The sequence below is a fragment of the Phacochoerus africanus genome, chromosome 14, assembly GCF_016906955.1.
Source record: "Phacochoerus africanus isolate WHEZ1 chromosome 14, ROS_Pafr_v1, whole genome shotgun sequence".
NCBI classification, from domain to species: Eukaryota; Metazoa; Chordata; class Mammalia; order Artiodactyla; family Suidae; genus Phacochoerus; species Phacochoerus africanus.
In genome coordinates this window covers 51,485,525-51,510,530 of record NC_062557.1, presented here as the reverse complement: position 1 = coordinate 51,510,530, position 25,006 = coordinate 51,485,525, and the positions used below count along the sequence as shown (strand labels likewise).

General features: G+C 49.8%; 3 protein-coding genes, 1 long non-coding RNA gene and 1 pseudogene across 5 annotated transcripts; 2 read left to right on the top strand and 3 right to left on the bottom strand.

The window, feature by feature from the left end:
* Window positions 1-3,193: 3,193 nt before the first annotated feature.
* On the bottom strand, window positions 3,194-3,501 carry LOC125115216 (10 kDa heat shock protein, mitochondrial-like; annotated as a pseudogene).
* A 4,877-nt stretch (window positions 3,502-8,378) lies between these two features.
* TM4SF5 (transmembrane 4 L six family member 5) lies at window positions 8,379-15,834 on the top strand. 2 transcript variants are annotated; one of them, XM_047758786.1, is made up of 5 exons: window positions 8,379-8,756; window positions 13,998-14,078; window positions 14,733-14,869; window positions 15,109-15,289; window positions 15,368-15,834. In XM_047758786.1, the coding sequence occupies exons 1-5, from the start codon at window positions 8,583-8,585 to the stop codon at window positions 15,380-15,382; spliced, it is 588 nt and encodes a 195-aa protein (XP_047614742.1). In that variant the 5' UTR covers window positions 8,379-8,582; the 3' UTR covers window positions 15,383-15,834. The 2 variants fall into 2 exon arrangements, with proteins under 2 accessions (XP_047614742.1, XP_047614741.1); XM_047758785.1 differs by having other exon boundaries at window positions 15,109-15,834.
* LOC125115050 (uncharacterized) lies at window positions 13,307-15,206 on the bottom strand. The gene is made up of 2 exons (XR_007131970.1): window positions 14,710-15,206; window positions 13,307-14,071 (listed from the first exon to the last, which is right to left on the bottom strand). It is a non-coding gene; the product is annotated as an uncharacterized LOC125115050 (long non-coding RNA).
* Window positions 15,835-16,542: 708 nt separating the features above from the next.
* Window positions 16,543-17,690, bottom strand: VMO1 (vitelline membrane outer layer 1 homolog). The gene is made up of 3 exons (XM_047757438.1): window positions 17,347-17,690; window positions 17,140-17,255; window positions 16,543-16,909 (listed from the first exon to the last, which is right to left on the bottom strand). Exons 1-3 carry the CDS (start codon window positions 17,533-17,535, stop codon window positions 16,612-16,614), a joined length of 603 nt encoding a protein of 200 aa, XP_047613394.1. The 5' UTR covers window positions 17,536-17,690; the 3' UTR covers window positions 16,543-16,611.
* A 2,763-nt stretch (window positions 17,691-20,453) lies between these two features.
* On the top strand, window positions 20,454-21,822 carry GLTPD2 (glycolipid transfer protein domain containing 2). The gene is given in 4 exon segments (XM_047758676.1): window positions 20,454-20,715; window positions 20,718-20,788; window positions 21,055-21,212; window positions 21,306-21,822. Coding segments are annotated over 4 exon segments (942 nt in total). The 5' UTR covers window positions 20,454-20,519.
* The last annotated feature ends 3,184 nt before the right edge of the window (window positions 21,823-25,006 follow it).

Sequence of the window (25,006 nt, the reverse complement as noted above, 5' to 3'; positions counted from 1 at the left end):
ACCCCAAAAACCAATAAAAACACGGACTCTGGTCACGACAGGCAATAAACGACTGTTAAAATAATTTTTAGAACTTACACTATATATTTTCTCTTTAAAAGGATTTTTTTGAAACATGGTTTCCCAACTGGATTTATAAAAATTATTTACAGTTGTGCCTAGTTTTCCCCATGTTGGAGTTTTTAATTTCACTTCATCTCTTGTTGAATTAAAATACCTAAAATTAAAAAAAAAAAGACAGAAGATGAAGGAGATACAGTGGTATTTCCAAACCCAAACATTCTCAGAAATGCAATTCTGTTGCTCTTCACACGCAAAAGGCAACTTGTATATTTGTACAATAATTGAGTCATAGCTTCTTTTATTGCTGTCATCACTATAGACATTGCTCCTTTGTCTTCTGGTCTTTTAGTGTTGCAGAGAAGTCTAGGTCAGACAGGCTTTTGTTTTGAAGAAGGCTTTTAAGGACTTCCCTTGTGGTTCAGCGGGTTAAGTGTCTCGCTAGGGTGGCGTGCAGCAGGCAAGGCCAAAAACAAACAAAAAAGAAGCCTTTTGACTTTGCTAAGATGTACCTTTATTTTTTCCTTATTATTTATTTATTTTTGTCTTTTTGCCTTTTCTAAGGCCACTCCCTCGGCATATGGAGGTTCCCAGGCTAGGGGTCGAATCGGAGCTGTAGCTGCCGGCCTACACCAGAGCCACAGCAACTCGGGATCGGAGCCACATCTGCGATCTACATCACAGTCCACGGCAACGCCGGATCCTTAACCCACTGAGCAAAGCCAGGGATCAAACCCGCAACCTCATGGTTCCTAGTCGGATTCGTTAACCATTGCGCTATGACGGGAACTCTGAGATGTATCTTTAAATTCAGCTCACTTTTACCACCTCACCTGGGACGCCTAGGCCCCCCCCAGCCTGCTTACTCAATCTGATCGACACCCGGGAAGCTCGCTCCCAGCACAGATTTGTCTCCTGCGGCGTCAGTCCCACCAGCCCTGTTCTTGTTTTCAGGAGCAGCTGGTTTTCTTTCTGTTTCCCCATCAGCTGTTTTCATTGCGGGGTCCTTTTCCTAATCTTTTGGTCCTTTTCCTACCCATTTTGTTCAAGTTTGTCTTCTGTATCCCTCACCCACTTTGTCCCACTTTCGGTCCTGCTCTCTAGTGCTTCTAAAGTGGACTTTAGTTCTCTGTGTGCATTTTGTTTTTGTTTTTGTTTTTGCTTTTAGGGCCGAAGCTGTTGCGTATGGAAGTTCCTGGGCTAGGTGCTAACTCAGAGCTGCAGCTGCCCACCTACACCACAGCCACAGCCATGCGAGATCCGAGTCAGGTCTGCAACCTACACCACAGCTCATGGCAAAACTGGATCCTTAACTTACTGAGCGAGGCCAGGAATCAAACCCAAATCCTCGTGAATACTAATCAAGTTCTTCACCTGCTGAGCCACAAAGGGAACTCCCTCTGGGTACATTGTGAGTTTCCAGGCAATTCTTTCTCCCCCAACACACCTTGGTGCCTTTTCATCTCAGCCTTTTGTTTCTTAAAGCACTCTGCTCCTACCTTTTTTTTTTTTTTTTTTGCCTCGACTGTGGTGGAAGTTCCTGAGCCAGGGACTGAATCCACACCGCAGCAGCGACCCACACCGACACAGTGACACTGAATCCTTCTTCCATTGTGCCACAAGGGAACGTCACTCTGCTTCTACTTCTAGTGAAACCCTTCCTAAAAATTCCTTCCAAACCCCAGAGTAAATATTTCTCAAGGGTTCTGTTTCTTTCTGTCAGTCTCCAAGATGATGTGCCCTTTCCCTTGTTTTGATGCAGTTTTTTAGAATCTCTCAGACTCAGGGCTGATGAACTTGTAGACGGACATGCAGCTCGTGGCTCCACTCCCTGTCCCCAGGGACGAAAGCCGAATTCCATCCCCAGGCCTGCACTGAGGAGGCCCGCTAGCGGGCGTGACAGCTACATCAGCGTCTCCACAGCACTTCCAGTGACTCAGCAGAACCCTCTGTCGTCCGCCTCACCACGGACCTTCTACTTCCCAGCCCTTGTGCTTCTTCCTCCTGCACTGGTTTGTTGTTGTTGTTGTTTTCTCAATGAATTTTATCACATTTATAGTTGTACAAGGATCATCACAACCCAATTTTATAGCATGTCCATCCCGAATTCCCAGCACATCCCCCCACCCCTCCAACCTATCCCACTCGGAAGCCATAAGTTTTTCAAAGTCTGTGAGTCAGTATCTGTTTTGCAAAGGAGTTCATTGTGTCCTTTTTTTAGATTCCACATGTAAGGGATAGCTTATGAGGTTGGTGTCTCATTGTCCGACTGACTTCACTCAGCATGATAATTTCTAGGTCCCATCCATGTTGCTGCAAATGCCATTATGTCTTTCCTTTTAATGGCTGAGTAATATTCCATTGTGTGTCTGTACCATATCTTCCGTATCCACTCCTCTGTCGATGGACATTTAGGTTGTTTCCATGTCCTGGCTATTGTATTGCACTGTTTCTGAATGTTCTCTGCGCAATTCTCTTCCTATGGCTTCTGTTTATTTACTGATGCAGTTGCCTTGTGGCTTTTGCTCACTCCCAGATTTCATACTTCTCTCTGTTCTGGGCCACCCTCCCCTCGAATGACTCTCTCAGGTTGTCTTGCCGTCAACTTTCCCAAGGATGCGGATCCAGCTCATTGATCAGCCCTCATTCAATGAGGGCACATACCTCTCTTGGGCAGAGTTCTCACCCACAGGTCTCTGGCTTCCTTTTGGGTCAGGTATTCATTCTCAGATCAATCATCTGTGACCTGGATAATGGAGTCTGTGTCAGTCAGCTATTGTTGTGGAACAAAAAAAATCCCACGAAGTCTTAGTGGCCTACAACATGTAAGCATGTATTTCATTCATACATGTATGGCTTGGTTGGAGGTCAGTGGATGTAGGCTGGGATCTGATCAAGGCCTCTTCCTTGTTTTTTGTTTCTGTTTTTTTTTTTTTCATTTATATATTTTTAGTTGGAAATGTCTATATCAGTACAGTGAAAATAAATTTTAGAAACACTGGATGTCATCAGTTTGGATAGCATTAGCTTATTATAAAAGACAGACATGGAAATTATTTATAGGATGAAAAGATCTCAGAACTTCAGTGGAAAGGGGCAGCTTCATGTGACGCCATTTCGACAGTGACTTATTTCAGTCTACCTATTTTCCAAGAATGTCACCATCTCTAAATAAGAAATAATCCTTGTCATCCAGAACTACTTTGGTGCCTCCAAATTCTGGCAGAAGACCTTTATCTCCGTCTTTCATGCCGACTGGCTGAATCCCTCCACCCTTTCCTTTAGAGCCCGATCCAACAGCTACTATGTCGCTTGCAAGACTTTTCCTTGAGATTTTTCTGGAAGCACAATGCTTCCTTTGGTTACCGTTTCAGCTGCCCTTCTTTCACCTAATACTCGGTCAAAGAGAGGACGACACTTTCTAAACACCTGTCCCGCCATGACTCCAGCCACCACAGGTGCTCTCTGCTCTCACGCCGCCCCAAGGAAAGACCTCGGGGCTTCTTTCTTGCATCTTCCCCCTTCTTTCACCTGTGGGCTAATTGGGGCATGTTCTTCCATGGCAATGATGTGGCACAAGAGGTCGAGTGGCAGCACACAGTGTCTCTTAAGACTGAGGTCCAGAACTGGGATATTGTCCACTCTGCTCATATTCCAGTGTGTCCGTATGCTGGCAGGTACAATCTACCTCTAGTAGGAGGGACTACGAGATGAGACGGAGGACTGAGTAACGGGAGCGAACAGTTCCATGTTTATCCTAGGATCACCTGGTCAGATAGCCATAAGCTATAAAGCTAAGCATGGCGAACCTTCTATACAAAACCCCTCACAGGAGGCTGTTGGGATGACAGGCAGTCTGAGGCATCTCAGAAAGAGGCAGGGTGATGGAGTTCCCATTGCTGCATAGGGGAACCGAATCGGACCAGGAAGCATGAGGTTGTGGGTTCAATCCCTGGCCCCACTCAGTGGGTTAAGGATCCGGCGTTACCATGAGCTGTTGTGTAGGTCGCAGACACAGCTTGGATCCTGTGTTGCTGTGGCTGTGGTGCAGGCTGGCAGCTGCAGCTCCAATTCAACCCCTAGCCTGGGAACCTCCATATGCCGTGGGTGCAGCCCTAAAAAGCAAAAAAATAAAAAAAGAAAGAGGCAGGGTGACAAGTTCAAGAATATTTCTGCAACACTTACAAGCACCCACTACCAGGATTTAAAATGTGCCGTTTTTATTTATTTATTTATTTATTTATTTTTGTCTTTTTGCCATTTCTTGGGCCACTGCCGCAGCATATGGAGGTTCCCAGGCTAGGGGTCAAATCGGAGCTGTAGCTGCCGGCCTACACCACAGCTCACAGCAACGCCGGATCCTTAACCCACTGAGCAAGGGCAGGGATTGAACCGGCAACCTCATGGTTCCTAGTTGGATTCGTTAACCACTGCGCCACAACGGGAACTCTAAAATGTGACTTCTAAAACACCGGAGGATGTCAAAACTTTCATGAAAATAGACAGAAAATTTAATACAAAGAGACATCAGAAACAAACAGATGAAAAAAGAATCTGAAAAAAAAAAAGGATTTATGTATATTATGACTAAATCACTTTGTTGTACAGCAGGAATTATCCCAACATTGCAAATCATCTATACTTTAATGAAACTTAAAAAAAAATTTTTTTTGTCTGTGCCCATAGCATGTGAAAGTTCCTGGGCCAGGGATCGAAGCTGCACCACAGCAACAGCCCAAGAAGCTGCAGTGACAATAGCCCACTGCACCGCAAAGGAACTCCTAAAACTTTTTTTTTTTTTTAAGAGAGACATCAGAAACACCATGGAAAAAAATGTTCGGGCACTAAAAAATACAACAGAAGCAAAACCAAATATCCGTTATCACAATAACTGTGTATGAGTCAGAGGCAGACAGTTGGGGGAGATTCGAAGTATTTCTTTTTTTTCAGGTATCCTCTGATACAAGACATAAACTCATAGATTTTTCTGTGTAGCTCCCGTATTATAAATAGCAGGCGTCCCTTCCATATTCTGGCACTCTGAGTGGCAGGTTTTTGCCATTCTCCATATCTCTGTAGTGGTGTAAGTGGGCTGCTGGGACAAGCCACCTCAGGGGCCACTGGCTGGATATCACCTGCCATTCGACATTCTCCTGGAAGGTCCTCTGAAGCCCTGTGGCACTTCCTGCCACCCTTCTCTCTCCAGTGGCACCACTACATTCTACTTGGGCCTTCATGCTCCTTTTTGCTCCCAAAGCCCATTATCTGGGTCTCGCACAGACAAATGAGGACCCCTGTGTTCTCTGGCACAAAGCCCTGTCCACGGCAATGGCTTAATGAATTCATCTCTATATCAAAAAAAGAGTCTTTACACTGCGATTGACAGAAACACAACTTAAAAGGGTTCATTTCATCAAACCTTTCCAAGGACTTCAGGCATAGCTGGATCTAGCAGTTTGAATGATGTCATCAAGACCTAGTCTCTCTCCATCTCTCCACCCTCCTTTTTTTCCCCACCAGGGGCATATGGAATTTCCCAGGCCAGGAATCAAATCCAAACTACAGCTGCAGCAACACCGGATCCTTCACCCACTGCACCAGGCCAGGGATTGAACCCATGTCACTGTAGAGACAATACCAGATCCTTAACCCACTGCACTATAGCAGGAACTCCTCTCTCCATCTCTTGATTGTTCTTTCCTCTAGACTGACTTCACTCTTCAGTAGGCAGGCAACAATGTGCCCCCAGCAACTGCAAGCACCGCAGCAAAAACACAACTTCTCTGACCTTAGATTGCCAACAACAAAACCAGAAATGGGTTCTCATGAGAATGGCTTGGATCAAGTGGCCATCACTGAATCAAACATGAAGGCTGGGAGATGGGCGCTTTAATCAATCAGACCTCAGTCGAGAGCCCATCCAGAGAGACAGGTGGTGGCCTTAACAGGAGGAAGGTTCAATAAACAGACCCTGACAAGAAGAAACAAAAGGACGAGTATCCCCCACCATCTTCATAGTTTCCTTCTAGGTGGAACCCACTCTGTGGTACTGATAGAAACAATGAGGCCACTGTACATTGGCTTGGTGCATCCTTGGTTACAAACACTTTTTCAGGAGTTCCCATTGTGGCTCAGTGGTTAATGAATCCGACTAGGAACCATGAAGTTGCAGGTTCGATCCCTGGCCTCACTCAGGGGGTTAAGGATTCGGCGTTGCTGTGAGCTGTGGTGTAGGTCACAGATGCAGCTCGGATCCCAAGTTGCTGTGGCTCTGGAGTAGGCTGGCAGCTACAGGTCAGATTTGACCTCTAGCCTGGGAACCTCCATGTGCCATGAGAGCAGCCCTAGAAAAGGCAAAAAGAAAAAAAAAGGAAAAGAAAAAAAAACGCTTTTTACCTTGACTGATTGATGAAAGAAATCAAAGATGACACAAATAGATGGAAAGATACACCATGCCTGTGGACTGGAAGAGTTAATATTATCCAAATGACTATACTACCTAAGGCAATATACAGATTCAGTGCAATCCCTATCAAATTACCAAGGACATTTTTCACAGAACTTCAACAAAATATTTTAAAGTTTGTTTGGAAGCACAAAAGATCCACAATAGCCAAAAACATCCTGAAAAAGAAAAAATGGAGCTGGAGGAATCAGGCTCCCGGTCTTCAGACTATACTACAAAGCAACAGTCATCAAAACCGTATGGTAATGACACAAAGACAGACATATAGATCAGTGGAACAGGACAGAAAGCCCAGAATTAAACCCACGCACCTACAGCCAACTAATCTGTGACAAAGGAGGCAAGAATATGCAATGCTGAAAGGACAGCTTGTTCAATAAGTGGTGCTGGGAAAACTGGACAGCCACATGGAAAAGAATGAAAGTAGAACACTCCCCAACACCATACACAAAAAATAAACTCCAGATGGATTAAAGACCTAGATACTATCAAAGACCCAGACACTATCAAACTCCTAGAGGAAAACACAGGCCAAACACTCTCTGACATAAACGACAGCAACATCTTCTCAGACCCACCTCTCAGAGTATTGACAACAAAAACAAAAATAAACAAATGGGACCTAATCAAACTTCAAAGTTTCTGCACAGCAAAGGAAACCCTAGACAACACAAAAAGACAACCCACAGAATGGGAGGAAATCTTTGCAAGTGAATCGACCGACAAGGGATTAATCTCCAAAATTTATAAACACCTTCTGCAGCTCCATACCAAAAATCAAAACCCCATCGAAAAATGGGCAGAAGATCTAAACAGACAGTTCTCCAAAGAAGACATACAGATGGCCAAAAAACACATGAGAAGATGTTCAACATCACTCATTATCAGAGAGATGCTAATCCAAACCACGATGAGGTACCACCTTACACCAGCCAGAATGGCCATCATCCAAAAGTCTACAAACAGTAAGTGCGGGAGAGGGTGTGGAGGAAAAGGAACCCTAGCACACTGTTGGGGTTGTAAACTGGTGCAACCACTGTGGAAAGCAGTATGGAGATTCCTCAGAAAACTGAAAATAGAATCACCACTTGATCCAGCAATCCCACTCGTGGGCATCTACCCAGAGAAAACCACGACTCGCAAAGACACATGTACTCCAGTGTTCACTGCAGCACTATTTTGCAATAGCCAAGACATGGAAACAACCTAAATGTCCATCGACAGAGGAGTGGATCAAGAAGATGTGGTACATATACACAATGGAATATTACTCAGCCATTAAAAAGAACAAAATACCAGCATTTTTGGCAACATGGATGGACCTAGAAACTATCATGCTAAGTGAAGTCAGCCATACAATGAGACACCAACATCAAATGCTTTCACTGACATGTGCAATCTGAAAAAAGGACAGACTGAACTTCTTTGCAGAACAGATGCTGACTCACAGACATTGAAAAACTTACGGTCTCCGGAGGAGACAGTTTGGGGGGTGGGGGGATGTGCTTGGGTTGTGGGATGGAAATCCTGTGAAACTGGATTGTTATGATCATTATACAACTACACATATGATAAAAAATAAATTTTTTAATTAGAGTATAAAAAAGAAAAAAGAAAAAAGAAAAAAAATGCTTTTCACCTTGACTGACTGAACCCTCAACACCAGCCCGAGAGCCAAGTAGCATCCCTTATACGCTTCACACAGATGAGGCAACTGAGACTTAAAGACAGTGAAGGGGCTTGGCTAAGTCTCAAAGCAGGTAGGGAGCTGACAGAGGGCCAGAGGAGAGGTGTGTGCAGAAAATGAGGAACAGGCTGACCCAGGCAACTAACTTCCTCTGTGTGTCAAGCTCCCCCAGGTCCTCCCCTGCACCTGCAGGTCCTCCCCTGCGCCTGTGTCTCTGCAGCAGCCCCACGTCTCCGTCCCTTATCATCAGCTACTGCCAGGCCGGCCACACCTCCTCGCGACCTTTGCTCCAGGCTTGTTTTTTCCCTCTGGACTTGGGAACCTGAGGCTCACTTTCACTCGCTGCCTGTCCTTCGCAGGCACCTCGCCATGTGCACGGGAAAGTGTGCCCGCTTTGTGGGGCTCTCCCTCATCCCCCTCTCCCTGGTCTGCATCGTGGCCAACGCCCTCCTGCTGGTGCCCAATGCGAAGACCACCTGGACCAAGGACCACCTCAGCTTGCAAGTCTGGCTCATGGCTGGCTTCATCGGCGGGGGCCTGATGGTGAGAAGCCTGGGGGGCCGCGGGCCGCTCTCCAGGGTTCTGAACAGGAGGGAGCGGGAGAGGGAGAAGTTGGGCTGCCGGGAAAGGGAGGCAGGGGCTTGGTGGGGGCCTAGAGGCCGCCTAGTCTGCCCCCAAATGCTGAGCACTTAATAAGGGAAGTTCTAGAAGGGTCTGAGAGTCCTGAGCTGAATGTCTGCGGGAACCAGAAGGAAGGAGCCTCACGGCTCTGAACAGTTCTCCCTTCTGGGCAGGGGGTACGTCCTACCTGTCCCTTCCCTGTCCCCACTGCGGAGCAGGTGCTGGGGACACCTCCCTGCAAGGGCTGAGGCAGAAGGAGCAGCTGGCTGTGTGGGAGGTTATCAGGCCAAGATAATAATGAGCTTGGGGGTATGTGTGCGCAGTGACAGTACCTGGAGCCAGGCAGTGAGGTCTCGGAGCAGTCATTCTACCTGTCAGCTCAGTGTCACCTCCCCCACCTCCATGTCCCTTCACCCTCAGCCCACATTTCTGGATGGCCACTCTGCGCCAGGCGCTACGGATAAACTCAGGACCCGGGTCTGTAGAGTGGAGAAGGGGCCCCCATGGTTTCCTGGAGACCAGGACCTGTCAGGAGAAGCGGGGGAAGGGGAGATGCAGATTTCCTGGATATGCTCACCCCCATTCCCCACTCCCCTCCCCATTTAGGGGAATTTTCTAGAAGGTCGAGTGAGTTTAATATCTCCCTGGCATGAAGACAAAAACTGTCTCCAGCACAGTCCCCACTTCTCAGAATGACATGAAATTCAAGGGGTGCCTCCCCTTCTGCAGGCCACACACGGTCAGCTACGTGGGGCTTCCTCTTCTTCTTACGCAGCACCCCCATTCCCGTCCGGGTCTTTTCCCCCAGTCCCCCTCCTGCATGGATTTATGGCTGTTGGACCCCACTCTGTAGCTCCCATCTCAACTCTCTGAGACGGCACACTCCTCCCAGACCCGCGGCCTCACGTGGGGTCACATCGGACCCCTTCTCCAGCCTGAACCACCACCACCATCTCACCAGCCTGCTCCTGGGAGGACCCCCAGGAGTCACGGCCCCCCCACATGCTCGTCCCCGGCGGCCCTCCTCCCCTCCACGCCCCGAGCCACTCTGGAGGAGGCTTTCTCAAGTGTGCACCGCGAGGACACAGGCCAGGCCCCTACTCTCCCTGAAGCTGGTGCTTCTGCCGGGCAGACACGCAGCATCAAGAGAGCAAAAATGTAAGGCCCACAAGACGAAGCGCTGCCTGCTTCGTTGGCTGCTCTGTGCCAGGCGCCTAGGCCAGTGCCTTGCACGTAACAGGCCCTCGATTAATAGGGAACAAAATAGATAAAGGAGCGAGATGATTTCAGATAAAAGTAGAGACCATCAAGGAAACAGAGCCAGGATGCCGTCACAAAAAGCTCCTCGGGCAGGTGGGAGGCATTTTCAAGGAAGGCCTTGATTTCTGAACTGAGACCCAAAAGACGGAAAGAAAGAATCAGCATTGCAGACAGGCAAGTACAAAGCCTCGGGCCGGAAGAGGCCCTCGCATCGGAGGACAGGACCGGCGGCCAGTGTGGCTGGGGTTTGATGAGGTGAGATCTGAGGCGGGCAGAGCCCAGAGCAAGTACACCCTTGAAAGGCACCGTGAGGAATTCGAACTTTATTCTAAGTCCACAGACAACCCTTGAAGGACTTTTTACCTTTTTTTGGAAATTTTTCAACTTGTCTGGGAGCTTTTTATTTAAGTCATTCAAACAAGTGCCCAGATTCTTAATACACAGCTCAGCAAATTTTTACAAAGGGAACACACCCGGGTGCTGGGCATGCAGATCAAGGTACAGAGCCTTACTAGAATTCCAGACATGCCTCCCACCAGGCCCTACCCCACACCGACAAGAACCCCTGACTTCCACCCCTAGGTTAGGTTTGCCTCTTCAGCACTTTATATAAATGGAATCATACAGAGTGAGCATTTTTGCTCTGGCTTCTTGAGCTCAATGTAATGTTTGTAAGGTTCATACACAGTATTACATGTTGTTGTAGTTTTTCTTTTTTTTTTTTTTGGTGTGTGTTTTTTTCTTTTTTTTAGGGCCACACTCAAGGCATATGGAGGTTCCCAGGCCAGGGGTCTCATCGGAGCTGTAGCCACCGGCCTACACCAGAGCCACAGCAATGTCAAACCCAAGCTGAATCTTCAACCTTCGCCACAGCTCACAGCAACACAGGATCCTTAACCCACTGAGCAAAGGCCAGGGATCAAACCTGTGTCCTCACGGATGCTGGTCAGATTTGTTTCCGCTGGGCCACGATGGAAACTCCTAGTTTGTTATTTCTTTTTTTTTTTTTTTTTTGCCATTTCTTGGGCCGCTCTTGTGGCATATGGGGGTTCCCAGACTAGGGGTCTAATCGGAGCTGTAGCTGCCAGCCTGCGCCAGAGCCACAGCAACGCGGGATCCGAGCCGCGTCTGCGACCTACACCACAGCTCACGGCAACGCCGGATCCTTAACCCACTGAGCAAGGGCAGGGATCGAACCCGCAACGTCATGGTTCCTAGTCGGATTCGTTAACCACTGCGCCACGACAGGAACTCCAAGTTTGTTATTTCTTATGCATCCCACTGTGTGACTAGCACCACAATTTATTTGAACATCCTATTACTGTTGGACATCTGCTGGGTTTTGTCCAGATAATGTTCTATAAACGTTCCTGCAAATGTCTTTAGGGGAACGTATGTTTGCATTTCTTTTGGATGTATACCTAGGAGTAAAACTGCTGATTCTCAAAGTATGTAAATGTTTGGCGTTAACAGATATTAGCAGAGTTGTCTGAAGTGCATAGACCAATCGTGTTCCCATCAGCAAGTATGAGAGTTGTAGTTGCTCCCCATCCCGTTGGGTCTAAGAAGATCCCAATGGGAGTTCCCACCTTGGGTCAGCAGTAACAAACCCAACCTGTATCCATGAGGACACAGGTTCGATTCCTGGCCTCGCTCAGTGAGTTAAGGATCCGGCATTGCTGTGAGCTGGGGTGTAGGTCGCAGACACAGCTTGGATCTGGCGGATCTGGCGTCGCTGTGGCTGTGGTGTAGGGCAGCAGCTGTAGCTCTGATTCAACCCCTAGCCTGGGAACTTCCACATGCTGCAGATGTGGCCCTAAAAAATGAAAAAAAAAAAAAAAGAGGATTCTCTGGCTGCTGGGTGCAGATGCAGTGTGCACAGGAGGACATCAGCAGTGGTGCAGAAGGACACAACTGAGATTCCTGCGGTTGTCCAGGGGAGATGACAGTGGCTTGGATGAGGCCAGTAGCCGTGGATATGGAGAAAAGTAAATAGATTCAAGCTGTAAACTCAGTGTTTCCTCCTGGTTTTTGTTTTCTCTCGTTTTTTTAAGGGCCGCACCCTTGGCATATGGAAGTTCCCAGGCTAGGGGTCATATCGGAGCTGCAGCTGCCGGCCTACACCACAGCCACAGGGATGCAGGATCTGAGCTGCATCTACAACCTATAGCACAGCTCACGGCAATGCCAGATCCTAAACCCATTGAGTGGAGCCAGGGCTTGAACCCAAGTCCTCATGGATACTAGTTAGGTTGGCTACCAATAAGCCACAACAGGAACTCCTCCTGTTTTATAATTACCCTTCTCTTTTCCGTGAAGTGGGGAGACAGCAGAGAGCAAGACAGAGGAGCTCAAACAACAAAAGGAAACCAGCATTTTGGCTAGCAAAGTAAAAATGGCACATAGGCCATTCAAAATTGGTAAATCCAAATTCCACGTGTCTCTGAATCCAGGCGCTTCTGAGTAAGTGATGCAAGCAGAGAGGCAAGGCAATGGGGCCAGCACTGGCCCTAGACCTGCCCTGAGACATGGAAGAGGGAGGAGTGTCTGATGGAAAGTTCATTCAGTTCTGCAGGTGTTTCTGTAGTTTGCTGAGGGAGATAAAACAGAACGCAAACTCTCAGCCCCTCCCTCAGAGAAGACTAAATCGCTGCCTTGTTGGGGTGAGCCAGACAAGGCAGACAGGGAGGCAAAGCCCCAGACAGCTATGGAATTCCAGAGGTGGGAGAGAGACAAAGAGCCTGGTCTGGTGCAAGTTAAGGCTAGAGCCAAAGTGAGGAGCCTCGAACCCTTCCTAGAGTTCAGTCTTGGTGGGCTACTCGTTGAGAAGCCCCTAAAGGACTGGATCAGGGAAAAAATCAGGTGAAAGCTAAATTTAGTCTGGTGGTAGCAATGTAGGATGGAGCTGGCACAGGGCAAGAGATACGGAAAACTAGAGGGAGGTTGAGCAGATCCTTCTCGTGGGAGGTGACTGGGGCTTGACTGTGGGAAGAAGAAAGGACTGGCAGATTCAAGAGCCACTGAAGGAAAAGTCACGAGGACTTGAGGTCTGGCTGGGAGTGGAAAATTCAAGTTCAGGCGTGGGCGACCTGGAGGATATTTCCACTGATGGAGACAAGAGGGTCAAAGGGAGATGAATTGGGGGGAATAAATTGTGATGTCAGTAGGAGGCTGGCTGAACGTGAGATAAAACCAAGACATTCCAAAGAACATACCCTTCAGGCAATGAGATTTTAATTCCAGGGCATCAATTAAGGAGGCGACTATTAGAGGGAACAGCTGATGCCCTAGGAGGGGGATGGGCTCTGTGTGTGAGGCCACAGGGAGAGGACCGGGATTGTATTCTTGGGGTTTCCTACTCTCCCCATCAGACTCTTCACAAACAATCTCCTCCACCTTGCACCATAATCTTACTTCACCAGACACGCCAACACCTCTCTTCTCTTCTGCTCCCGAGGGACTTTATAGTTTTTGACCATTTACTCTGAGCCAGTCTTGATATCAAGTCAACCTGTCACTTCAGCATATCCAGAGAACAGCCCTGAGAAGTATGGAGGCCCATTTTACAGAGGACAAAACTGAGATCCAGAGAGATGAATCATTTCATGGAGGGTGAAGTGAGCCTCCTAACTCTTATTCAGTCGGGCACCTGCTATACGATTTCTGGGGGATATAATGATATTAGGCCCTACTCTCCTGGAGGCTACGATCTAGACAGAGATAAGGAGGCACACAAAGATACATTTCAGGCAGAGCCCCACAGAGCTCCAGGAGAAGCAGAGATAAGGTCTTCCTCTAGTCCAAAGGGCTGAAGGCATCACAGGCAGATTCGAGGAGGAGGGAAGCCCTGGTGCAAGTTGGGGGCCTGGGGGACTCACTATGACATTGACTCTCCTCCCACAGGTACTGTGTCCGGGAATCGCTGCTGTTCGAGCAGGCGGCAAAGGCTGTTGTGGTACAGGCTGCTGTGGAAATCGCTGCAGGGTAAGATCCAAATTAGGACGGCACAGAGTTCCTGTCGTGGCCCAGTGGAAACAAATCTGACTAGGAACCGTGAGGTTGCGGGTTCAATCCCTGGCCTTGCTCAGTGGGTTAAGGATCTGGTGTTGCCATGAGCTGTGGTGTAGGTCGCAGACAAAGCTCAGATCTGCCATTGCTGTGGCTGTAGTGTAGGCGGGAGGCTGTAGCTCTGATTTGACCCCTAGCCTGGGAACCTCCATGTGCCAGATAGGGTCCTAAAAGGCAAAAAAAAAAAAAAAAAAAAGGCACTGGCCTTAAACTGGTCTTTGAAGAATCACACCTAAAGCCTTGGCTGGACCCTCTGCAGAATTCAAACCTTCACGAGCTCCTCTCCTGCGTCCCAGGTACCACCTCACCCCTACCTCGCACCCACACAACTTAGGCTTCAGTGGGCCTAAACCAGAGCGGACTACAACCCCCAAGAACCCCTGCGGCCCCTGGCTCTCGGGGTTAGCAGGACTCCAAGCCCCAGGGTTTGAAGGGAAATGTATTTTTTTGGAGGGGGGAGGATGTATTTTTAACGTGACTGGAGATGAGCTGGGTAATAAGGGGTGCGAGGTAGCTGCAGAAATGGGAAGGGGGCGTCGCTACTCACCTCTCCTGGCATTCTGCCTCCAGATGCTGCGCTCGGTCTTCTGCTCAGCGTTCGGGATGCTGGGTGCCATCTACTGCCTCTCGGTATCGGGAGCCGGGCTCCGAACTGGACCCAAATGCTTTATGAACGACTCCTGGGGTTACCACTTCGAAGAGACCGCGTAAGGCTTAGCCTGCATTCGCTCACTCGCCGCATTCTCTGCCTCTGCCCACCTGCCTTTCCCACCTGGACCGGGAAACTTCGGCAGGATTCGGCTTCAAGACAGCTTCCTCCACGTGGGCCAAACGATCCCTTGGCATATGCCTCTCTGCGCGTGCGCGGGGCGGGAAGCCGCGGGCGGGAGGGGCGGGGGGCGGCACGTGGCCTCCGTTTCTCACGTGATCCTGCCCCGCCCCGCAGAGGCTCTTACCTGCTCAACCGCACCCAGTGGAGCTTGTGCGTGGAGCCACCCGGTGTGGTCTACTGGAACGTGACGCTCTTCTCGCTGCTGGTGGCCGCCTCGTGCCTGGAGATCTTGCTGTGTGGGGTGCAGTTGGTGAATGCGTGCATTGGTGTCTTCTGTGGCGATTGCAGGAAGGAGGTGGGACGGTGTGGGATGGAGTTGCCGAGGAAGCCTGTTTGCTCCCTGGCTGCATCCTCACTTTCTCTTTTCCGGCAGGGCGCCGGTCAGTGAGACTCCACCGACCTGGTCTGTTGCTCCTGGATACCCACCTGGCCCGCTCCCGCCCTGGAATAAACTCCTACGAGCTCTCTTCCGCGTCTCTAATTGCGCCCTATAAAGGGAAGGTCCGATGGCCTTCAGATACATCGGAGCTCCGGGCTCTCATGTTTGGAGCCCTTGCACCCTGCCTGTTTTCTTAATAAATAATTATTGAGCTGTTGGTGCGCTGGAAACACAGTGTAAACAAGACAGGCAAGGTCTGTGCTCTGAAAGAATTTAACATTCCAGAAGTAGAAGATGGACACCTTTTAAAAGTGGCACTAGAGGAGTTCCCCGTGGCTGCAGCGGATTAAGGATCCTGGGTTGTCTCTGCAGTGTTTTGGGTTGCTGTGGAGGCATGGGTGGGACCCCTAGCCTGGGAACTTCCCTATGCCTGTGGATGCATCAATAAACGAACAAACAGATAAAACGCAGTAGTAATGGGATACTGACTCATGGGTGGACTTTTAAATAAGATACAGTCTGAGAAAGAAATTGGGGGGAAATCTGGTGGGTGGGCTAACCACATGGACAGCTGGGGGCTTCTAGGCAGAGAAGGCATCGATGACAAAGATTCTCAGCAGGACTCAGTAAACAGAAAAGCATCTGTTTGAGTTGGGGGCCGGAGGGTGAGGAAAACTATGGAAAAGACACATTCGTCTCTTAAACCTCTTATGTGCTAGAAATGCACTCCTTAAAGCATTATAGCGTTGTCACCTAATTTGGTAGAGTTTTTTTGTATTGTTTTGTTTTTTGAGTTTTAGGTCACACTCACGGCATATGGAGGTTCCCAGGCTAGGGGTCAAATCAAGCTGCAGCTGCTGGTCTACACCACAGCCACAGCCATATGGGATCTGAGCCATGTCTGCAACCTGCACCACAGCTCATGGCAACAGCCTGGATCAGGCTCATGGGTACTAGTCTGCTTCATGAACAGTGAGCCAAAAGAGAAGCTCCCAGAATTGTTTTTAGGTGTTTGTTTGTTTTTTGTTTGTTTCTTTGTTTTCTGAGCTGTGGGTCGGTAACTTTCAGTACCCTGGCATGGACTCCTGAGACCAAACCTGAATCTGAGCCTGGGCCAATGCTAGGAAAGGAGGAAGACGGGGAGACGCAGTTTCCCAGACCAGACCACAGCCAGGACAGAGGAGTTTTAATAGCGGCGGCGGGACTAGACTTGGGGCTGGGAGAGGGCGGCGATGGTGTCAATTGCGGCAGCAGAAAAAGCGTGCGTCATTAATAGCGGTGTCGTCGCGGAGGCCTCTGGGCCGCTCGATCTTCGTCTGCAAGCCGCACACGCCTTTGGGGCACGGCTCACTCCAGTCTCCAAACTCTCCCCAGGCCAGGCCGGGCCCCTGCAGCTCCGTGCCGTCTGAGCAGCGGAAGCGCACGTTGTTCGCAGCTGTGTTGTCCCCGGGGGTCACGGGCGCTTCCACGCGAAGCGAGAAGGCCACCAGGAAGCCGCCCCCCGGACACCACAGTGGCTCACTCCACACGCCCCACCTGCGGGGGAAGCAGAGACGCCCTGGCTCCGCGAGCGCCCCCTACCCACGTCCAGCCCAACCCAGGCCCGGGGCTCCACGACCGAGATGCGGCGGGGAGGACTTGCACCCGCTTCCCAGGGCTAAATCACCCCACAGCTCTGAAGGAACCTGCCTGCTGGGAGGGGGTGTGTGTATCGGAGGGTGAGGCATCCCCCCACCCTGGGGGAATCCTCGGTCCCTACCCCCCACCTTCCAGACTGGGACTCCACCACGTGGGTGTTGAGCTCGGCATTCCCGCGGGCGCAGTGCAGCCGGATCCCGTTCAGAGCCGTGTCGTCGCCGGGAATGCCTTGGGGGCGCTCCACCTGGGCGAGCGAGAGGGGAGGTGAGGATGAATCAGAAGACTGCCATCCTCGGCTCTCGGGTCCCCTCCGAGACCTAGGCCTGAGCCCCTACCTTGAGAGAGAATCCACTGGCGAAGAATCCGTCAGGACACATCTCGGGCCAGGCCCAGTCGCCCCAGGGGCCCCCGTTGGTCACCTCGATGACCGACGTGTAGCCGCTAGGCCCATCTGCTCTGGCGCACTTGCCGCATGCCGCCCACAGCAGCAGCAGCAGCAGCTTGGCTCCCGTGCCCGGCTTCATCCCGCAGCCTCTGTGAGCCCCAGCCCTTTCGAGAGGTGTATACCACCGCTCTTCCTGAAAGGGCTCGGATTGCGGAAGGGCCACGGGGATTAAGTGACACCCAAAACTAATCCGCTCCGGAAGCCTACCAACTCGATTCTCTGCTCAAGGAATCGGAAGCTCCTAGCGCCAGAGGAGGAGGGGCAGCGAGAACTGAGGGACTCAAATAACCACTAACCTACAGAACCTTTACAAAGTATACTCCATGAATCGTGGCTAGCGTTTTTTTTTTTTTTTTTTTTTCCTTGGTTTTGTTTTATTTTTAGGGCCATACCTGCGGCATGTGGGGGTCCAGTTGGAGCCTATGGCCACAGCCACAGTAACGGCAGGATCCCTGTGGCATCTGCAACCTATGCCACAACTTGCAGCCATGCCCATCCTCAACCCACTGAGTGAAGCCAGGGATCGTACCCGCATCTTCATAGATACTAGCAGGATTCTTAACCTGCTGAGCCACAATGGCAACTCCATGGGTAGTGTTTTGCAGGCAGGTTTTATTTAATCAATACAACAATTGTAGGAGGTGGGAATTATCCTTCCTATTTTGCAGATGAGGGAGCTGGGGCTGCAAAATGGCAAAGGACTTGCCTAAGTCACAGTTAACAAGCTGGGAAACGTTCCAACACTGGGAGATGGGGAACCCACGCTAGGGATGGAAGTGATGGTTCCAGAATCCCAGCAGACAAGGAACCTCCAGGATGTGAGGGACATCAAAGTGAGACAGGGCAAGAATCCATGACCTGTGGCAGCTGGGAAACATCTTGTGAATGACTGGAGCCCCAACTCCTTGAGATTCTGGGACACCCCTCCCCCTCAAAAGAAAATGTACATTGAGGGAGTTCCCTTTGTGGCTCAACAGTTAACGAGGATCCATAAGGATGCAGGTTCGATCCCTGGCCTCGCTCAGAGAGTTAAGGATCCGGAGTTACCATGAGCTGTGGTGTAGGTTGTAGACATGGCTCCGATCCTCTGTTGCTGTGGCTGTGAGGTAGGCAGGCAGCTGCAGCTCAGATTTGACCACTAGCCTGGAAACCTCCATATGCTGTAAGTACAGGCCTAAAAAGAAATATATATATGCATTGACACAACATTTTAAGTCAACTATACTTTATTTTAAAACGTTTTTAAAAAAAGAAAATGTACACAGGAGTTCCTGTTGTGGCTTAGTGGTAACAAACCCAACTAGTATCCAGAAGGAGGGCTCCATCCAGGAGGAGGGTTCCATATGCCACGGGTGTGGCCCTAAAAAAGACAAAAAAGAAAAGAAAAGAAAATATAGAAAATGCACAAAGACAGGAAAAATTCTAAGCTTGTGGACAGGGGGCTGAAAGCAGATGTTTCCTCTCTTGCTTCCTTATCCTTCCCCTGAATGTTTTTCCCGCTATGACCACCAGGTGGACTCCTGATTTGAGGGGAAAAAAAACCAAACTGGCTCAAATTTGCATGGAGTACCACCACTGATTTGCCTGCCCCTCATATAAGTTCCTTTGTTTATCCCATATATACTTATTTAGGAATAATGGGTTTTGGTCCAGGCAATATTCTAAGTGCTATAAATAGGGTAGCAAGAAGGGCCCCTTTTTGGGAGTTCCCGTCATGGCACAGTGGTTAACAAATCTGACTACGAACCATGAGGTTGTGGGTTCGGTCCCTGCCCTTGCTCAGTGGGTTGACGCTCCAGCGTTGCCGTGAGCTCTGGTATAAGTTGTAGACACGGCTCGGATCCCGCGTTGCTGTGGCTCTGGCGTAGGCCAGTGGCTACAGCTCCGATCTGACCCCTAGCCTGGGAACCTCCATATGCCACAAGAGCGGCCCAAGAAATAGCGAAAAAAAGAAAAAAAAAAAAAGAAGGGCCCTTTTTTTCATCAGAGCTCACATTTCAGTAGGGCAGACTGATGGTAAATTTCCCAATGGACCTTGACCTCTGCAAAGGCACATTTGTCTTCTTGGAGCCTAGTACAAGGCCTGGCATGCGGAAGTAGTTAATAAAAATTGGTTTGATGAATGATTCAGGCATCAATCTGGAGATTTAAAAAAAATTAAACCTCAAAGATGTAAAAGGAGACAGCCTAGGAGTTTCCACTGTGGCTCTACAGTAAGGAACCTGACTAGTATCCATGAGGACTTAGGTTTGATCCCTGGCCTCCCTCAGTGGGTTACAGATCTGGCAGTGCTGTGAGCTGTGGTGTAGGTCACAGACCTGGCTCTGACCTGCCCTTGTTGTGGCTGTGGTGTAGGCCGGCAGCTGCAGCTCTGATTTGACCCCTAATCTGGGAACTTCCATATGCCTCAGGTGCAACCCTAAAAAGACAAAAAGAATTTTTTTTAATTAAAAAAAAAAGGAGACAGCCTAAAGTATATGATTAAGACATCATGCATCCAGATCAAGTTAAGATTCCCTGGGGATAGGAGAGAGAACTTAGAAGTGGGTGTTCCGTGGATCCCAGGTGCCCCATGCTTGAACTTAATAGATAAGATTTATGGAGCAATTGTGGTAAGCTTTTCCATTTACAAGGTTTGCACGTATAATAGCATTTAATCCTCACATGAAGTTTGCAAAAGAACCTATTATTACCTTCAATTTACTGTGGAGGGAATTCAAGCAGAGAGTCAACCTAGGGCTCACACCATTGCTCATTGGGGGAACTGGTTCTGACCTCAGCCTCTCTTCACAATACCCAGGCTACCTCTCACTACAACCTGGCCATTCAGGGAAGGGAAATATAGAGACGTGTCACTGCTACTAAAAACCCCAAATCCTCTTCATCCAGTCCCTCACCCCTCAGATGCTGCCCTTTGGGGCAAAGGGCACAGGGGAGGGGGCCTTACTAGGTTAATTATTAACACTTTGCACCTCAGAGCACCACAGTCTTCTCTCCTCTCCTGAAGGCGGAGGGACAAGGACTAGCCAGGGGCTGGCAAGGGCAGTGGTCCCTGAAGCAGCCATGGGGGTCACCTCACTGTCTCGGCTGGTCCCTCGGTGCTGGGGACGCAGTGCAATCCCTCTCATTATCTTCACGCTACTGCTTCTTTATCTCTGGGCTCAGAGCCTTCGTGAGTGGCCCCTTCCCTCACCTGCTCCAGGAGGAATCCGGGACTCCAGGCCCTCAGAACCTAAGGCCCTCACTGCTCTGTCTCGCCTCCTCCAGGCGCCCTCTCAGGCTGCCGATCCGGGACCCAGTCCTGCATTGCCAAAGGACTACCACCTTTCCAGGTACTCTCTGGGCAGGGCTGGGACTAGGAGTTCCAGGTAGGACCCTGAGCAGGGGAAGTGGACCAGGCCGAGGATCTGATGAAAGGTGGATCCTCCTTCTCCTCTCCCGTCTCCCATCAGAAGCTGAGAGTTACAGCAGGAGGGACACTGGCTAGACCTTAGCAATAACTTCTTCAGAGCCCAAATGCGAGGCGTGGTGAACCCTGCAAGCTAGGGGCTCTGCACTCCCCCCCACCCCCACCCCCCGCCTCATATCTAACCCCCAGGCCCAGCAACAGTCAGGATCCCTGGAACGGGAAGAGCCTCAGTGTCTGAGCCCCCACGGGATGCTGGGCCGCATAATGAGGCCGTTTCGCGCCAGTCTGAACCCCAAAGGGGATGTGGAGTTGTCGCAGTACCTGGCAGGGTGGAGAGAGCTAGTCAGGTGAGTGCTCGTTGTCTCCCTACCCCATCCAGACCCCGCCTCTTTCTGAACCATCGCCCTCTCTCAAACCTTCCCACCATCGCACACATACAGGTTCCTAACTCCCCTCGGCTCTGTCTTCTCTTTCGCCACAAGCGAGGCCTTCGCCAAAGTGACAGTCCTCGAGGCTCTGGTGCACGGTCCAGAGGCCGCTCACTACACGTCGCTGGCGACCATGGTGGCGTGGGAGAGGCCCGGGGTCGCCCCTCGGCACTCGACCCGGAACCCGGGTTCACGAACGATGCTCTTGCTGCACCGTGCGCTACGCTGGTCCCAGCTCTGCCTCCACCGGGTGGCAACCGGGCCGCCCGGAGGCCCGGACGCCGGCGCCCAGTGCAGCGACGCCTACAGCACGGCCCTGGCCCCGCACCACCCCTGGCTGGTCCGTCAGGCCGCCCACCTCGCATTCCTCGCCTTCCCGGGTCGCGGCCGCTTGCTCGAGCTGGCGTGTCCGGGGGTCAAAGAGGCAGAGGCGCGGGCTGCGCTGGCCCAGGCGGCGGGCACTCTGGAGGACGTCTACAACCGTACCCAGGGCTTGTTGGCCGAGCGCCGCCTGCTCCAGCTGGCCTGATGCCTGCTGGCAGGAGGAAGGAAGCGCCCTGGGGCTGGGTGGCAACCACTGGGTTCCGTCTGACCCTTCGCAAGGCCTCCTGGCGCCGGGGGCGGGGCCGCCATATACCCCGCCCCGCGGTGACGTCATCGCCGTGGAGGCCCACCCCGGTGGAAGTGGGGGCTTTTAGCCTCTCTTACGCAATCCCGGGGAGAGGGGAGGAGCTGTGGGTAATAAAAAAGTATTCTTTGGTAGCCGTCGATTTTTAGGGTGTTCTGTGTGATGACGGCAAGCCCTTAAGGGAAATAGAAAAAAATGTATGTGGGAAGGTGTGTGTCATCCCTGTTCCCGGCAGCCGAGAGACTCATGCTACCCCTGGCCTATTTCAGTCCCTCCTGTGGCTTCAGTTGTCAACGACACGCCAAATCTCCAGTCCCGACCTGTCCTCGCTGAACTCCAGACCCCGTAAAGCCTACTCTTTCCCGGACACCGCCATAGACCGCAAGTGCAGCACATCCAACGCGAATGCAATCACCTCCTCCGAGAAATGCACTTCTTCTTGCGTCTCCCGTCTCTATGAATAAGTGACACCCTTTCCCATCAACTACCCAAGGCTAAAACCTGTGCATTTTGCCTCATGCCGAGCAGGCGCTCAGCTCAATAATGTACGTTTATTAACTGACTGCACTCCTACGACAATAGTGAACATGAAAATTACACATTGATAACTCCCAAATTATAACTCCAACCCACTTTCCCCTGGACTCCAGAATACGATAAATATCCCTCCTTATTCCACACCTCCATGTGGATTTCAATGAGGCATAGCACACTTCACAAGTCCAAAACTCAGCTTCTAATATCCTCTGCTCCCCAAATACGCCACAGTTCCCACTCGTTCAGTAAACAATTCCTTTCTGCCAGGTCTTTAAGCCAAAAATCGCGTCGTCATTTTGACTCCTTCATTTCTCTTTCATCATACCCATCTCCAATCTGTCAGAATCTGACCAATTCTCACTATTTCCACTGCTACCAAACTTGTCAAGCCAGTTTTACCTATCACCTGGTTTACTGCAATAACCTCCTAATTGTTTCTCCTAACTTTGCCTCCCAAGAATGTATTTTCAATAGAATGGCCAAAGTGATCTTTATTTAATTTGGCCATGCCCACAGCATGTAGAAGGACCTGAGCCACAGCAGTGACAACACTGGCTCCTTAACCCACTTTGCCACAAGCGAACTGCCAAAGTAATCTAAATTGGAGAGCATATCATGCCACTTCCCTGCTCAAAATTTTCCAATGGCTTCCTACTGCACTTAGATGAAAACTTTTAAAAAATTCAAGCAGGAAAATTTCTGAATCATATTTTCAGTTGAGAATAGTGAAAAGCTTCTCACAGGTCCTACCTGATCTGACTGCACTAGCCGATTTGACCTCCTCAATATTCATTGAGTATATCAGGCATAATCCTGCCTCAGGACCTTTGCACTTGCTCTTCCCTCTCTCCAGAATGCTTTTCCCTCAAATGACTTCCCTCCTTCCTCTGGTCTTTATTCAAATGTTTCCTCAGCGGGAACTTCCTTGGTTACTCTTTCTAAAATTTCAACACGCTTGCGTGCACACACACACACACAACTTCCTAGTTCCCCTCCCTACTTTGTTTTTCCTAGAATGACTCACTGACATACTGTTATTCTACCTTTTTTTTTTTTTAATCTTTGTAGGGCCACACCCACGGCACATGGAGGTTCCCAGGCTAGGGGTAGCATCCGAGCTGTAGCAGCAACACCAGGTCTGAGCCGCGTTTGCAACCTACACCACAGCTCATGGCAACACCGTATCCTTAACCCACTGAGCGAGGCCAGGGATTGAACCCACAACCTCATGGTTCCTAGTTGGATTCATTTCCACTGCGCCACAATGGGAACTCCTATTGCACTTTTTTTTTTTTTCCTCCCCAATAGATGTAAGTTTCAAGGAGTTAGGAATTTCTGTCTGCTCTGTTCCCTGATGTACTTCCAGTGCTTCAAACAGTGCCGAGCATCCAGTAGACATTCAATAGCATTTGCTGAATGAATGTATGAGCACTAAAAATAGTTCCTATGGCTGGAGACCAGAATGTAAAAAAGAAAGAGGGGTTGCACAACAATATCAGTGTTCTCAATGCTACTGAATTGTGCACCAAAACCTGCTTAAAATGCTAAAGTGTATGTTATTTATATTTTACTACAATAAAAACATTTAGGAGATGTGATTCCAAATAGGTGGCAGTAGCAAGTTCATGAAGGGCCTTATAAGATATAGGACAAAGATGGGAATTTAGAGAGGTTCCCCCCCCTCAAGGCATGGGGAAGTTCCTGGGCCAGGGAACCAGTCCACACCACAGACAGCAGTGGCAATGCCAGATCCTTAATCAGCTGAGCCACCAGGGAACCCCTGAGAGTTAATTTTAAGCAGGGGATTGTCTGCATATTTTCTTTTCCCTTCTGTTCTTTTTTTTTTTTTTTTTTTTGGTCTTTTGTCCTTTTAGGGCCACACCCGTGGCATATGGAGGTTCCCAGGCTAGGGGTCTAATCGGAACTGTTAGCTGCCAGTCTACACCACAGCCACAGCAATGCCAGATCCGAGCTGCATCTGTGACCTACACCACAGCTCACGGCAATGCCGGATCCTTAACACGCTGAGCGAGGCCAGGGAATTGAACCCACAACCTCATGGTTCCTAGTCGGATTCGTTTCCACTGAGCCACGATGGGAATTCCCTGCATCATATTTTCAATTAAAAACAAAAACAAAAACAGCTTCCGGAATTTTCATACGACGCAGTCCATATGCCGCAGGAGCAGCCAAAAAAAAAAAAGTTTCAATAAATTTATTTATGTATTTTATTTATTTTGTCTTTTTGCCTTTTCTAGGGCCACTCCCACGGCACATGGAGGTTCCCAGGCTAGGGATCTAATTGGAGCTGTAGCCACCGGCCTACTCCAGAGCCACAGCAATATGGGATCCGAGCCATGTCTGCAACCTACACCACAGCTCATGACAACACCGGGTCCTTAAACCACTGAGCAAGGCCAGGGATCGAACCTGCAACCTCATGGTTCCTAGTCAGATTCATTAACCACTGCGCCACAACAGGAACTCCTCAGTAAATTTAAAAAGGTTGAAATCACAAAATATTCTCCAATGAAACTAGAATAAAATT